Genomic DNA, 14,564 nt, shown 5'->3' with positions numbered 1-14,564 from the left:
TGTTTTTTACATATTAATAAAAAATGAAAAGCTGAAATGTCTTGAGTCAATAAATATTCAACCCCTTTGTTATGACAAGCCTAAATAAGTGTTTAACAAGTCACACAAGTCACATAATAAGTTGCATGGACACAACACATCACTGAGTACCACTCTTCATATTTTCAAGTATGGTGGTGGCTGCATCATGTTATGGGTATGTTTGTCATCGGCAAGGACTAGGAGTTTTTTGGGGGATAAAAAGAAACGGAATACAGCTAAGCACAGAGGAAAACCTGGTTCAGTCTGCTTTCCAACAGACATTGGGAGACAAATCCACCTTTCAGCAGGACAATAACCTAAAACACAAAGCCAAATATACACTGGAGTTGCTTACCATTGAAAATCTATGGGGCGGATTGTAGAGGTCTTGAAAAAGAAGGGTCAACACTGCAAATATTGACTCTTTGCATAAACTAAATGTAATTGCCAAATAAAAGCCTTTGACACTTATGGAATGCTTGTAATTATACTTCAGTATACCATAGTAACATCTGACAAAAATATCTCATAACACTGAAGCAGCGAACTTTGTGAAGACCAATACTTGTGTCATTCTCAAAACTTTTGACCACGACTGGTGTTTTTAACCAAGACGACACTGAATGTTTCTGAGTGGCCGAGTTACACTTTTGACTTAAATCGGCTTGAAAGTCTATGGCAAGACTTGAAAATGGCTGTCTAGCAATGATCAACAACTAACTTGACAGAGCTTGAAGAATTCACCAACAAAAAATATATGCACATATTGTACAATCCAGGTGTGCAAAGCTCTTAGAGACATTCCCAGAAAGACTCACAGCTTTAATCGTTGCCAAAGGTGATTCTAACGTATTGACTCAGGGGTGTGAATACTTATGTAAATTAGATATGTCTGTATTTCATTTTCAATTCATTTGCTAAGATTTCTAAAAACATGTTTTCACTTTGTCATTATGGGGTATTGTGTGTAGATTGTTGAGAAAAAAATAATATTTAATCCATTTTGAATTCAAGCTGCAACACAACTAAATGTGGAATAGGTCAAGTGGTATGAATACTTTTTGAAGGCACTGTAAGCTTTACGGAGTCCATACAACTCGCTATCTAAAAATGATATCACTCTGCTCATGTCTCCCTTACCTTAATAGGCTTGAAAAGTTTCTGGTGCTGTGGATGCTGTGGTTGTTGTTGATGAAGGTGTTGTAGGTGCTGCTGCTGTTGCTGCTGTTGATGTTGAGGTTGTAGATTCTGCTGCTGTTGGAGGTGATGGTGTTGGTGCTGCTGTTGTTGAAAGTGCTGTTGTTGGTGGAACTGCTGTTGTTGTTGCTGATATTGGAGGTCGGGTACTTTGTCTCGGTGCATCTCTATCATCCCTTCCTCCTTCCTGCCACGCCCCCTACCCCGCCCACGACCCCTGCGGGTCTCCCCGCCTACATTTCCCATCAGCCCCCTACAGTAGGGCGGCTCCGGGAGCGGGCGAATGCGAGGGCGCCCTCGGGGCCGAGGCGGCCCCTCACGTTTGGGTTTGGTCGGTTTCCTGCCCCTCTTCTTGGGCCCGTCGTGGGGTAGGAGCTGGGGAGGGGGGCCAAGGGAGGGGTAGCCGGACGGGTGGCAGAAGTCCAGGTCGCCCATCAGAGGGCTGAGGGAGCCCACCCCAGAGGCCCCTCCTCCAGCCTTCCTGCAGCTGGACACCAGGTCGGGGAGGAGGTCAGGGAGCCGCCGGCTGTTCAGGCGGATGTCAGCGGGAACATCAGCCTTGTCCTCGTCGTCCTCGAACTCGTACTCCTGGGCGTAGTTCTTCTTGGCCTGCGGCTGCGGGTCGCGGCGCTGCTTCAGCAGGTGGAAGGAGCTGGTCTTCAGCAGCTTCTTGGGTCGGGAGGAGCAGAAGATGGGCGACGTCAGCCCGGCCAGACCGGAACCTCCGCCCACGCCTGTACCTCCAATCATCTTGTTGGCGGAGCCATCCCCAGGAACTCCCCCTGGACCCCCCAAGCCAAGGCCCGGGGTCTGGGACTGGATGAGGCCGAGCTGCTCTGTGTTCACAGTGGAGGGGAGCTCGTGGGTTTTCAGGGAGTCCAGGTCCAGATGCATGGTGCTGTTTTCTGTTTCCGTGAGGCCGTGGCAGTACCCATACCCATGGTCGCCATGGTGACCCATCATGTCATAGCCACCTCCTCCATCACTGGTCTTGACGTCCTCCATGCTGTCTGGTCCCTGTCCACGTGCCTCAGACATACCTTCCTGCACCCTTTGGCCTGCCCCGGGACCCCCGGCGCAGCTTGACTTGGAGTAGTCGTCAGAGCAGAACATATCCTCCATGCCGGGGAAGAAGGAGCGATCCTCATCCTGTAAGAGGGAGTCTGGGAAACAGATGGAGGTCAGAGGCACAAACCTTTGCTGCTGCTGCTGGCCTTGGTTCTGGCCCGCTTTCCCCACGGGACTCACGGTGTCAAACTGGTGCTCTTTGAGCTGGTCCAACTGGGATTGGCAGAGCTGGGGCTCCTGGTCCCTCTGATGGGGCGGAGGCTGCTGCTGCTGCGGCCCTGCGTTGGTCGCCAGGTGGTGGCAGTGGGGGTGGGCATGGGTGTGCGGGAGGGGGTGGTGCGGGTGGGTCTGCTGTTGGTGATGGACGTGGGGGTGGTGTGGGTTGAGGTGGTGCAGGTGGGAGGGCGTGGTTATGCCCAGATCTGGCTCGGAGAGGAAGTCGTGAAGCTTGGAGGCAGTTTGTTGGGAGTGGTGATGAGATGGCAGCCTGTGCTGCTGCTGTTGTTGTTGTCTGTGTCCGTCACTACTGCCCCCATCGCCTCCCCCTACCCCACTTCTCTCCACGGCCCCTCCACTGTCTCTGCTGTTGGCCCGAGACAGGGTGCGCTCCAGCATGTCTAGCGGAGATACCGAGTTCTGGCTGGCTTGGCTCTGGCTGTAGTGGGCCTCCATAGCCTGGGACTGGAGTTGGAGCTGCAGCTGGGATTGAGAATGGGGCTGGGGATCCACCCCCGCTTGTCCCCCAGGCTCTGCCTCTCCACCTGCCCCCATCATGGCCTGCTGACTCATGGAGTGCTGCTGCTGCTGAGAAGCAGCTTGCTGGGTGTCCATCTTGTTGCGGGTAGTGTGGGACAGTACAGACTGGAGCATGTGGGCAGAGGGAGGCTGCTGGGGCTGATTTGGGGGGGAGTCCATGAGGGAAAGGGAGGACTGGGACTGTCGGGGCTGCTGCTGCAGTTCGGGTGTCTTCCGCAGGTATGGCAGCTCGGACGGGTCGGGAGGCTTTTTGAGCTCCATGTGAGGGTGGGCGTGGGAGTGGGGGTGGGCGTGTTGGGAGTGCTGGGTGTGTTGGGGGTGTGAGGGGGCCTGCGAGGGATGGTGGGGGTGCTGGGAGTGAGGGTGTTGGGAGTAAGGGTCGCCCCTGCCGTAGTGCACCACTGAGCCGAGGGAGTCGTGTTGGTGCGGATAGGGGACGTGAGGGTTGGGGTGTGAGAGGGAGTCTGCCCCCCCTCTTCCTCCGCTGGCCCCTGCTCCAGACAGCCCTCGTTCGTTCTTGGCCTGCTGCTGCTGTTTCTTCAGAGACATCTCCAACTGGCTCTCCAGGCCACCTCCGCTGACGTTACCTGCAGTACCGGGGCCCGTGCTGTTGGTGGCGCTGTTGGTGCGGATTACGCTCTGGAGGTGGTAGCGCTCCTCAGAGGCCTTGTTCAGGTCGTAGGCCAGACCTTTGACCCCATCCCTGGCCTGAGGGATGGACTGGGGCGGCTGCTGCTGGGAGTGGTGCTGGGACGGGTGTGGCGCAGGGCTCTGGGCATGCAGCAAGTGCTGGATCAGGAAGTCATCGTCATCGTCATCCTCCTCGTCTTGAGAGCGCTCCACTCCCAGCATGTCAGTGTCTGGCTTGGGTTTGGGGGGCGTGGGGTGGTAGGACTGAGGCTGGGGGCCTCGGGTGTCGGGGTAACCCTGCGGAGAGGAGAGGAAGGCAGGGGAGAGGACGGAGGAGAGGTATTTGTTACCCCCGGCTCCCCCGGGGGACTGGGCAGGGCGGGCGGGAGCAGGAGAGTGCAGCCCAGGTCGAATGATGCCAGAGTTGCTGGAGGGAGAAGGGCTGGAGTCAGGGAGGTTGTATGAGCTGCCTCCTCCAGCTCCACTGCTACCACTTGATCCTGCACCCCCACCTCCTGATCCACCTCCACCAACCCCGGACCCTGCCCCGCTGCCGGCTGACCCTCCACCCCCTCCAGACCCCAGGAGGGCAGGGGAGTGCCTTGGGCCACCATACCCCAACGAAGGACTGCCCGCTCCCCCAAGGGAGGTAGGCAGCGAGCCGTATCCTGAGTCCGTCCCGTAGACCACCTCGGCAGAGAAGGAGCGGCCTCCTGGCCCTAGTCCTCCATACCCTTTCCCAGAACCCCCAGTACCAGAGGTCAGGTCCTGGGCCTGGGGGGAGCTGAAGCCCCCATAGGGCTGGTGGGAGGGGAGGTGTGAGGGAGGGGGCTGGCTGGGGGAGTAGGACTGCTGCTGGGGAGGTGTCTGTCCAGGGAGGCCTGCAGTGGGCTTGACGGGGGCCACAGGGGAGCCATATGCTGACAGGCAGGGTTTAGGAGGAGGCTGCTGGGCCGGGGCGGAGGAGACTGGAGGGGGAGGTGGGGGTGCAGACTGAGTTGGGGGCTGCTGTCTAGAGGGGGCCGACGAGGAGCTGGAGGAAGGGTTGGAGTTTGAGGAGGACGAGGAGGTGGAGGAGGCTGAGGGCGGGGTGTGGGGGGTTCGGGATGACGAGGAGCCCGAGGAAGAGTAGCCACTACTGGAGCTGGAGTTCTTAGCCCCCTTTCCTAGACCTCCACCTGACGAGGAGGCGGCTGAGGAGGTGTACGAGGTCTGTATGATGGGGCGGTACACTTGATCTGACCGGGGGGAGGGTTTGGGATCTGCTGAAGGGCTCTGCTCCCCCAGCGGGCTGCAGGACACCCCTCCATGCCGGTGGTGGGAGATCTGCTGATACCCCGATGCCCCACAGCTGAGGTAGTGCTGCAGGGGGTGGGGGGCTGAGGAGGAGAGCTGCGACTGAGCCGGAGAGGAGCGCTGATAGTGCTTGATCACGCTGTCCTGCCGGGGTATGGCCCTCTCCTGGGGTGGCTGGGGTGGCGGCGGGGCGGGTGCCGATGAGAACACAGAGGCGTTGTACAACTGGGAGGACTGGTCCTGGAGCTGGGAGGACAGCAGGTTAAACTGGGGAGGGGGTAGGTGGCGGCCTGATGAGGAGGAGGTTGTTTGTGGTGGGCCTGTGGGGTCCTGCGACCCACGGTAGGCGGCGCCCTGTGAGGAGAGTAAACGGTCGAAGCCCAGGCTGGACTGGGAGGGCGTCTTGATGTGCAGCAGGGGGTCGTGGGAGGACAGGAGGCCGTTGGACGTGGGGCTGAAGGTGGGGGAGTCCTGCAGGGAGAGCGAGGCGCCAGGGAAGGACCGCCCAGAGAAGGAGGCTGGGTGCTGGTAGGCCGAGAGGGAGGAGGAGGGGAAGGAGCCAGACCCGATGAAGAGCTCTGGCTGAGTGTGCATCGCTATGGGAAATGGAGATAGAGAGAAAGACAAGTAACAGAGATTATTAGAAATGTGCTGCTGTCTTTCATAACACTTAGAAAATGATGAACACACTCAGTTGTACTTGAACATGACTCATGACTGGCTCCTGCACTCACCAGTCTGCCAGGAGGGTGTTCGGAACTGGGAGAGGAGGGAGGAGGCTGAGGGGGGCGGCTGCCGACCCTGGGACTCCAGTGCTGAAATCAGGTTCATGACAGACGGGTCTGGACCAGAGGGACTGGCATGGTGTAGCCCAGTATCAAACAGCCCAGATAACCCTAGAGGACATAGACACAAAAGCATTTACTCAACCACGCACATTTTTCTGTTTACAGTGACTCAAATAAACAAAAGTCTAATCTAAACTAAAAAAACTTTGATAGAGAGAAAAATGCTCCCTGACTGTGTGTATAGGATAGGACAATATTGTACTGTAATAACAGGTATACTAAAATTCTATATTGACAACCTTTTGGAATCATGCAGAGACCTCAATTTCACATTTGAATCAAAGTTTATATTAGCCCGGCCCCTTACCTAGACTCCTCCCAGCCCCCCATGCCCCGCCCTGTCCAGAGCTGCCAGGATGGTGATTGGTTGCGTAGCCCTGCAGAGGGTGGGGTGTGCCATAAGCCTGGCGATGGAGCAGCTCTGAGTCCGGATGGGAAGACCTAGAACTTCCATACACCAGGCTGAGGAAAGAAGGGAGGAAGGGGAGCTAAATTAATCATTCATTAATGAAAAGTTTCATTATACTTTTATATCGGGGTTATCTAAATCCTGGTATCGAGATCTGCAGTACAGCTGTTTTTCTTTTCTCTTTGGTAGATAATTGATTGATTAATGTAGCCTAATTGATTGGCCAGAGAGTCCACTCACTTAGTGTCTCAGGTCTGAATCAGTCTCTGATTATAGGGTGAATGTATGTAATGTTGTCTCAGGCAGCATTGACTTTATATTTATTTTCAATCATCAAATAGCCCTTCAATCAATCAATTATGAAAACCAGAAGTGCTGCAGACTTGATACATGCGAATTGGGATACTCATGTTGTATACCAGGGGTATTCAAATCTTACTAGGAGAAGAACAAAAAAAGCAGTAAAACTGACTGAGGTCAAGATTTGAATTTGAGGGTTGTATACGAATAGTGAGGCAAGAGAAGCATTGTGTGTACAGGATATTACTGATAACCCATCATTGTCAATTAGGCCTAGATACGGCTATTTTCTTGATTTTCAATAACATCCTATAATCAAATAACAAATAAATAGTTCATTTCTCAACCAAAACAACTGTAAACATCCAACAAAATGGTGATGGCATATGGCAAATGGATAAATGTTTAAAGTGTCCTTCCATTAGTGGTAGTGAGAGGGAATCAGCAACTGCAAGGCTCTCTGCACCGACTTCAGACAAAATCCTGTTCTAACCACAAAGCCTCAACAACAACAATGCATTCTGGTCCCGGCTGACAGTGTCTCTCAGGCTTTGGTGATGGATTACCTTTCTAATCTACCTATACTCTCTTGTAGAGTTGTTTACATAGGCATACTCCATACTGTATAAGGGCAATATCGTCCTTTCCAGCCCACACCATATAAAATCTGAGCCAGTCTTACACTTTACACAGGGTAACCTAACACTCAAAATAAGGTATTGTTCATCAATATCAGCTGCTAAATAGAACTGGGAGCAACATTTGAATGAAAGACTGAATTAAAAGAAAGATTTTTAACAATCACACCCACCTCCACCTCCAATCACTTACTTGCACAGAGGGAAAAATCAACACCCAAACATAGAGACAGTCCCAAATGGCCTGGTCAAAAGTAGGGCACTATGTAGGCATAGGGTGCCACTTGGGATGCAACCAGAGTCTCAGAGAACAGACAATCTCCACAGAGTCAAGAAATCAAAGGTTGGGCATAGTCATGGAGTCACCATGAAGTGTAGTCTCTACATTTAAATTATATTATTTCCTGCATTCATTAATGTGGAATACACTCAAAACTATTATACATAAATAATCAAATCAAATCAAATTGTATTTGCCACATGAGCCGAATACAACAGGTGTAGAGATTACCGTGAAATGTTTACTTACAGCCCTTAACCAACAATGCATTTATTTTTTTATAAAAAAGTAAAATAAAACAACAACAAAAAAGTGTTGAGAAACAAAGAGCAGAAGTAAAATAAAATAACAGTAGGGAGGCTATATACAGGGGGGTACCGGTGTAGAGTCAATGTGCGGTGGCACCGGCTAGTTGAGGTAGTTGAGGTAATATGTACATGTGGGTAGAGTTAAAGTGACTATGCATAAATAATTAACAGAGTAGCAGCAGCGTAAAAAGATGGGGTGAAGGTGTGGGGGCAGTGCAAATAGTCCAGGTAGCCATGGTTAGCTGTTCAGGAGTCTTATGGCTTGGGGGTAGAAGCTGTTGAGAACCCTTTTGGACCTAGACTTGACGCTCCGGTACCGCTTGCCGTGCGGTAGCAGAGAGAACAGTCTATGACTAGGGTGGCTGGAGTCTTTGACAATTTTGAGGGCTTTCCTCTGACACCGCCTGGTATAGAGGTCCTGGATGGCAGGAAGCTTGGCCCCAGTGATGTACTGGTCCGTATGCACTACCCTCTGTAGTGCCTTGCAGTCGGAGGCCGAGCAGTTGCCATACCAGGCGGTGATGCAACCGGTCAGGATGCTCTCGATGGTGCAGCTGTAGAACTTTTTGAGGATCTGAGGACCCATGCCAAATCTTTTCAGTCTCCTGAGGGGGAATAGGCATTGTTGTGCCCTGTTCACGACTGGTGTGTTTGGACCATGATAGTTCGTTGGTGATGTGGACACCAACGAACTTGAAGCTCTCAACCTGTTCCACTACAGCCCTGTCGATGAGAATGGGGGGATGCTCAGTCCTATTTTTTTCCCTGTAGTCCACAATCATCTCCTTTGTCTTGGTCACGTTGAGGGAGAGGTTGTTATCCTGGCACCACACGGCCAGGTTTCTGACCTCCTCCCTATAGGCTGTCTCATCGTTGTCGGTGATCAGGCCTACCACTGTTGTGTCGTCTGCAAACTTAATGATGGTGTTGGAGTCGTGCCTGGCCATAAAGTCATGGGTGAACAGGGAGTACAGGTGGGGACTGAGCATGCACCCCTGAGGGGCCCCCGTGTTGAGGATCAGCGTGGCAGATGTGTTGTTACCTACCCTTATTAAGAAAGGTATTATTAACTGTTTACTTATGAAGTCCTCTGGTTCTATTTTTGAACTGCCCGATAACCATGGCCTTTTATCAATTAGATTTGCTTACCTCCTGTGTCCTCTCTCGCCTCCTTTTGAAAAAGGTCAAAGGTAATTGAGGAGAGGCGGCGAGGAGAGGGAAAGTGGACGAAAATGGCTTGTATGAAATGAGACTCTCCTTCTCCAATCGCACGTCATCAGGCAAATTAAGTTTACAGGGTGGAATCCCAAATTAAATGTATAAACTGATAAAAACAATTAAGCTAGTGAAATACCTTTTATAGATAAAAGGATAAGTAGCATATTGTTTTTAAATGTTTGCATACTTTTCTCCTTCGATAAAAAAATAGCTGATTCGAAGGGGGTGTGGCAGATTTCAAAACTCTTCCGTGAAGGACTCAGGTAGAATACACTTGTTCTTCCTCGCCAAAAGGAGGCCATCAATGAGGGGAGGACTGCCTTCTGTTTGCCTATTAATGAATTTACTCACTCCTCGACCACTCATCGGTTTCCGGGTCACGGAGGAGAGAGGACGGAGGATGGTCTTTTGCTTAAATGAGAAAACCGCCATAGCACCCTTCGGTTCTCTTCAGTGTAATATGATGTTGATTGGCCACCACTCTGTCACTAATCAACCAATCGTGTGACTGTGGCTAACCACCTTAGCTGATTGGAAATGCTGTTCCCCAGTCATGCATAGACAGCTAGCAGCAGAGGCGAGCGGTTATGGCTGGACAACAACGTGTTCAGGCGAGACCAATAGTGGTTTCATTAATAAAAGCGTGGTGACTGTCTGAGTGTGTAGGTCGCTGACTCCTCCGCAGCAGCAGCCGTGCTAAGTTTAGCCACGGCTCGGTTAGCATATGCCACTCTCTGACTCAGGAATCAGAGTGTGTGTGTTTATTCTTTCTCTGACTATGACCCGTCAGTGTGTTCAGTATTCTTGAGTTTGACACATCCATATATTCTATTAAAATCTTCATAATATGTTAACAATATAAATATTTATGGCTAAATGCTAAAATATCTAACTGAACCCTAATCCCTAAAATGTGGATTTCTATGTTTAAGAAATTGGTTCCATTGAAATGAATGGTTCTGGAACTAGACACTAGATACTAGACGCAGTCAGGTTCAGTACTTCCGCTTTCCCAGAATATATGTAAATTGAGAATTCAATGGGCTAAGCAAATTAATCAATAGTATGTATTTAGTTGAGTGCTAATCTCTGGTACTGCTCAGATGCAATTTTCAAATGAGCGCACAACCTCTCCACATCTCTTCCCAATATTTTCTCTCCCCTTCTACAGACTTCTCTTACGACTGCTCACTCACCCTCCTTTCCTTATCACTCCTCTTCTCTCTCCATCATCTCCTCTTCTTCTCTCCTCCCTACATATCCTCTCCTCTCTTCCAAATTCAACCATTCCTTCTTTCTTTTCTCCTCTCCTCTACCCTCACTCCATCTCTTCTCCCCCACCCTCCCCTCCTCTCCAACTCTCTGTCGGGCCGTATAACCATGATGGAGTGAGCTGCAGTCCTCAAGATTGTGAAAGAGGGGATGAATAAAGGAGGGGGAGCTATTAATCCTTCATTAAGACTGCTTTTGCAATCAACCACTGTTCATTTCACCCTGCCATTCCGTCCGGGCAGGTGTATGATGATAATAGGCTCACTAGTTTAATACACTAGACATTTGTCTTCTACAGACATGCCTGGGACTAGTAAGAGCTTGGTATGCAGATTCTGAGCTAAACAAATGTATTCTACTGGTATTATTGCTATGGTTAGTTGAGTGCAGCAGAGGGCTTTTTTTGGAACTCCGCTGTATTTACAATACAATATGATTCAGACTACCAATGGGCCAGACTACCAAAATGTTGTCAAGGCTACATGCCAGTATGTACAGGTATGATACCAAAATAGGTGTAACCACCTACAATCAATTAACTGATTAAATTACTCATACAATTAATTAACATATTCAAATATGTATTGCACATTAAAATAAAGGTTTCTATAAATGTATTCACTTCAATCAATATGGCTGAAGAGAAAATATTTTGTAACTGTCATCCAATGTTGGTTAGGTTCATTACCCTAGAACAGTAGTAGAACAGTAAAGTAGTAGTAGTTTCTGTTCCTTTACGGTTTGCAAAAAAGGCAGCCAGCCAATCCCACATTAGGGAGTATGAGGTCATCATAAGAACACCAGGACTACATCAATCTGCCTGTGGGCTTGGAGATGCCCTTGACTCTGGGATTCAGCCATAAAAAAAACTGCTGGCTAGGCTAGATCAGCTGACCGGCAAAATAACATAAATATATATAAATGTGGGGTCTAAATAATCCTTGGTTCATCAAAGATACAACATTGTATGTAGCCTACTACTGTATTTTATGTATCTCAACACTGTCAGTTATCAAGGTTACATACAATAGCCTATTCTGCATAAGCAATTACTATAGATTTAAATGTGTTTTTGCAGTGATTTGATCATTTGCATCTTTGATGAACCAATGAGTATTCAGACCCAAAATAAAAAAATATGGTAACACTTTATAAGGACAATATAATAAGTGGCACTCCCAGTGAATGACACTGTAATAGAGGGCACGATTTAGGGCTTTATGACTTGCAGCAATTGAGCAATTACTCCATGCACACCCTCAGTCAGAATGCAACATTTGCTTGTGGGACTAATACTTGAGAGTTATGTCCCTTACTACCATTATGCAATCGTATTTTGCTCATATTAAATCTTATCGCCAAATCTGGAATTTCACAGTATCTGCGTTTTAAAAATAAATTATCCAAATAAACAGGTGTTTACTGTGAGCTACACTGTTGCTACATGTTACGCACGCAAGATTGATTTGGTTGTCCCGGCGACCACTGGTAATGTGCGTAGCCGGGTAGCCTTTGAAATGTAAGTAGGCCCCAATTCATAAAACACAGAGACGAGGCATTTTAAGACACAAAATGTGAAACATTTGGTTACATTAATATCGTTCTTACAGTATATAATTCATTCCCGTTTTAATTCATGCGTTAACGGAAATGAAAGATTATTGAGATATTTTACCAGTACGCCCGTAAACTTAGCTAACACGTTAATGTTAGCTAGCTAGCTAGGTGGTTAGAGTTAGCCAACTGTCTCTCAATACAGCATAACATGAGTTAGCTAGCTGGGTAGCGAGTTCTAGCAAACATCACACAATACATCGTTTTAGCTAATTACATTTATTGGTGTTCATGATCGATTCTTATGTTTTTACTTTGTAGCCAAAGACCTGCAGCATTGAGTCAATATGCCTAATCATTTAACTTGAACTGAACAACTAACGTAAGCTAGCTAGCAAGGACAACAATTACCTGAAACCTTGAAGCTAGCTAGCTTTACCCCAAAATGGCTAGCTGGTAGAGGTATTTCTCGCATGAATGAAAATGCAGTTGGTGCCCCCCAAAAAGTAATACACCATTCATTGCACCTGTTAATAATACGCCTATCACCTAAGCATGAGAGTGAAGTTAGACAGTTATTACACACGGTGTACCGTTACCAATTTTATCCACGTTTCCATCAATACAATTGCTAGGCTTAAAGCTATCTAGGGGTTATTTTCCCAATATATAAAAATATTTGCACTATCATCCATGCTGCAACTGCTGCTGCTTTAATAATGGGATTTAATGTACTCGTGCTTGCAGAGTGAGTTAATTAAAATACCTTACAATTTACTAGCTAGCTGTCACTAAATTATCACTGTTATTAGCTAAGTTATGGAAAGTGTTTACTCTAATTGTTTGATGATAGCTGCATGTCTTGATTTGATTTAGCCTACACTCATCCTACAGTGTATTAGCGAGAATTGTGAGACGGGGAAAAGCAACCCTGCAGCACCACCATTTCTAGCATAAAGGCCATTTCATTTGTAGTCAGTGTGCTAGGTACAGTTATCTGCCGACAGTAGCCTAGCTACAAACATTGCATTTTGCATCGTCAAATATATTTGGTTTGTATAGCTAATTAGCACCAACCATTGCTTTGTAATATATATTACGCAATCAATACATTAGTAAAGACAACCCAGTATGCATTAATATAATTATGGAAATTGTGGAAAATCCAAATGTTCTCTGCAAATATCATTACTGGATTTTTTTCTTTTCATTTCTGATTATACACTAGCCAGCTAAAGCTAGCTGTATCCTCCCAAGTCCAACCCATCCCCCCTCTTTTCGCCCCTCTCCCCCCTCTTTTTTTCTGTCTCGGTCTACCTTCCGTATCACGTATTAACTCTCAATCGCATTCCTTGCATTTTCAAGATCCCCCCCCCCCCCCCCCCCCCCCCCCCAATCTTGCTAATGACAATACTGATAGCCTTGCTATAGCCTACCTGGCGCTTGCAAACAATGTAATCTATAAATATATATATAAACGGAGCGATAGAGGGAGCACGGATTGCATTGCCTCTATTGGCATGGGCATTGTTACAGCAAGCTAAGCATATTTATGCATCCAATATATGAGGGCGCACATGTACGGGTACAAATGCTTACCTTGCCTTGGCCGATCTCTCGTAACTCCATCCCGTACCAGCGCCCAAATCACCGAACCCTGTACCAGGATAATTTCTTTCCATTAAAGAAAGGACTAGGGATGAAGATGGAGAGATAGTGTGGGGGTAGGGGAGGGAGGAGATGTCTTAAATTCTCGCACGCTATCACTCCCTGTGTCCTTTTTTTTCCCGCTGTTCAGTGTCTGTTTATTTCTCCCGATTCACTAGCAAGTCCTCAAGACTGAGACCAGCACGGAGGGGGAGAGGAATGGAGGGGAGGAGAAGGAGGAGGGGGATATGGAGGATACAGAGAGGGGAGGAGGGGGTGGATGGGGGGTCACACCAACCACCACCACAAAAATCCGGTTTCTTCCTTCCCTCCCCTCTTCAGCCCGCTATATATTTAAATGTCTATTGTCCTCCTAGGCACAACCAGCGATTCAGCTCATGCTTGCGCGTAGCCTTAACCTGTCTGTGCACAGCAAAATATTTGGTGCCCATTTATCACTCTAGAATGAAGCACGCTATCTCTTACCATCCCCCGTTGTTGAAGTATTGCATTTCAAAAATATTTGAAATATATATATAAAATGGGGCGATTATATTATAGCAACAGTGTCTATTGTTTATATTTTGGCTTGCCAGTTCCCTCTCCAAAATTAATTTACACACACCCCCTACCCAATATTGGTAGCCTAGGCAGCCGATAGTGGGCGCTAGATCTGCACTATTGTCTAGGGTTGATGTTCCCAGACGGTAATACACTCGTATCCCCCGTAGTTGCCTGACGAATCAAACTGAATTATTTGGCTGCTCTATGTTCGCTACATACTTCAGTCTGAGACTGCCAAGGGTGTTGTACAAAACAAAGTAATCAGCGATTGGATAATCTCTAGCCGGCTCAGAAGGCCCGCCTACCCGAACAATCAGATGAGGGTGTGTGATGACCAAATAACTAAATACACAACGTCACTCAAATTCATAACATTGAGAAAGGACAAAAGTTTTGGGGAAAATAGTAAATTCTCTTTTATTTTTTAAATAACTAGTAGCTAACTTTTGTTACTCTCATCTAAAATGAACTAGCTAGCAAGCGTAAGGGATTCCATTCCAAGCACAGAGAAGTTATTCTATTTGATGGAGCAACGTTGTTAGTTTCCCTACAAGCCTT

At 48.1% G+C, this 14,564-nt stretch overlaps 1 protein-coding gene across 1 annotated transcript in view; it reads right to left on the bottom strand.

Moving 5' to 3' along the window:
* Window positions 1–13,477, bottom strand: part of LOC311138666 (proline-rich protein 12-like) — a gene marked incomplete at both ends in the record, with an annotated part of 34,522 nt that extends 21,045 nt beyond the window's left edge. Inside the window, 4 exons of the mRNA XM_084173446.1 lie at window positions 1,162–5,564; window positions 5,703–5,864; window positions 6,124–6,278; window positions 13,395–13,477. Coding sequence (XP_084029572.1) covers window positions 1,162–5,564; window positions 5,703–5,864; window positions 6,124–6,278; window positions 13,395–13,477 — 4,803 coding nt within the window. The remainder of the gene's footprint in view (window positions 1–1,161; window positions 5,565–5,702; window positions 5,865–6,123; window positions 6,279–13,394) is intronic.
* Between the last annotated feature and the right edge of the window lie 1,087 nt (window positions 13,478–14,564).

Source organism: Coregonus lavaretus (genome assembly GCF_964263955.1).
Source record: "Coregonus lavaretus genome assembly, chromosome: 2".
Classification (NCBI taxonomy): Eukaryota; Metazoa; Chordata; class Actinopteri; order Salmoniformes; family Salmonidae; genus Coregonus; species Coregonus lavaretus.
Note: the sequence above shows the minus strand (reverse complement) of the source record. Positions and strands in the feature narration are given on the sequence as shown.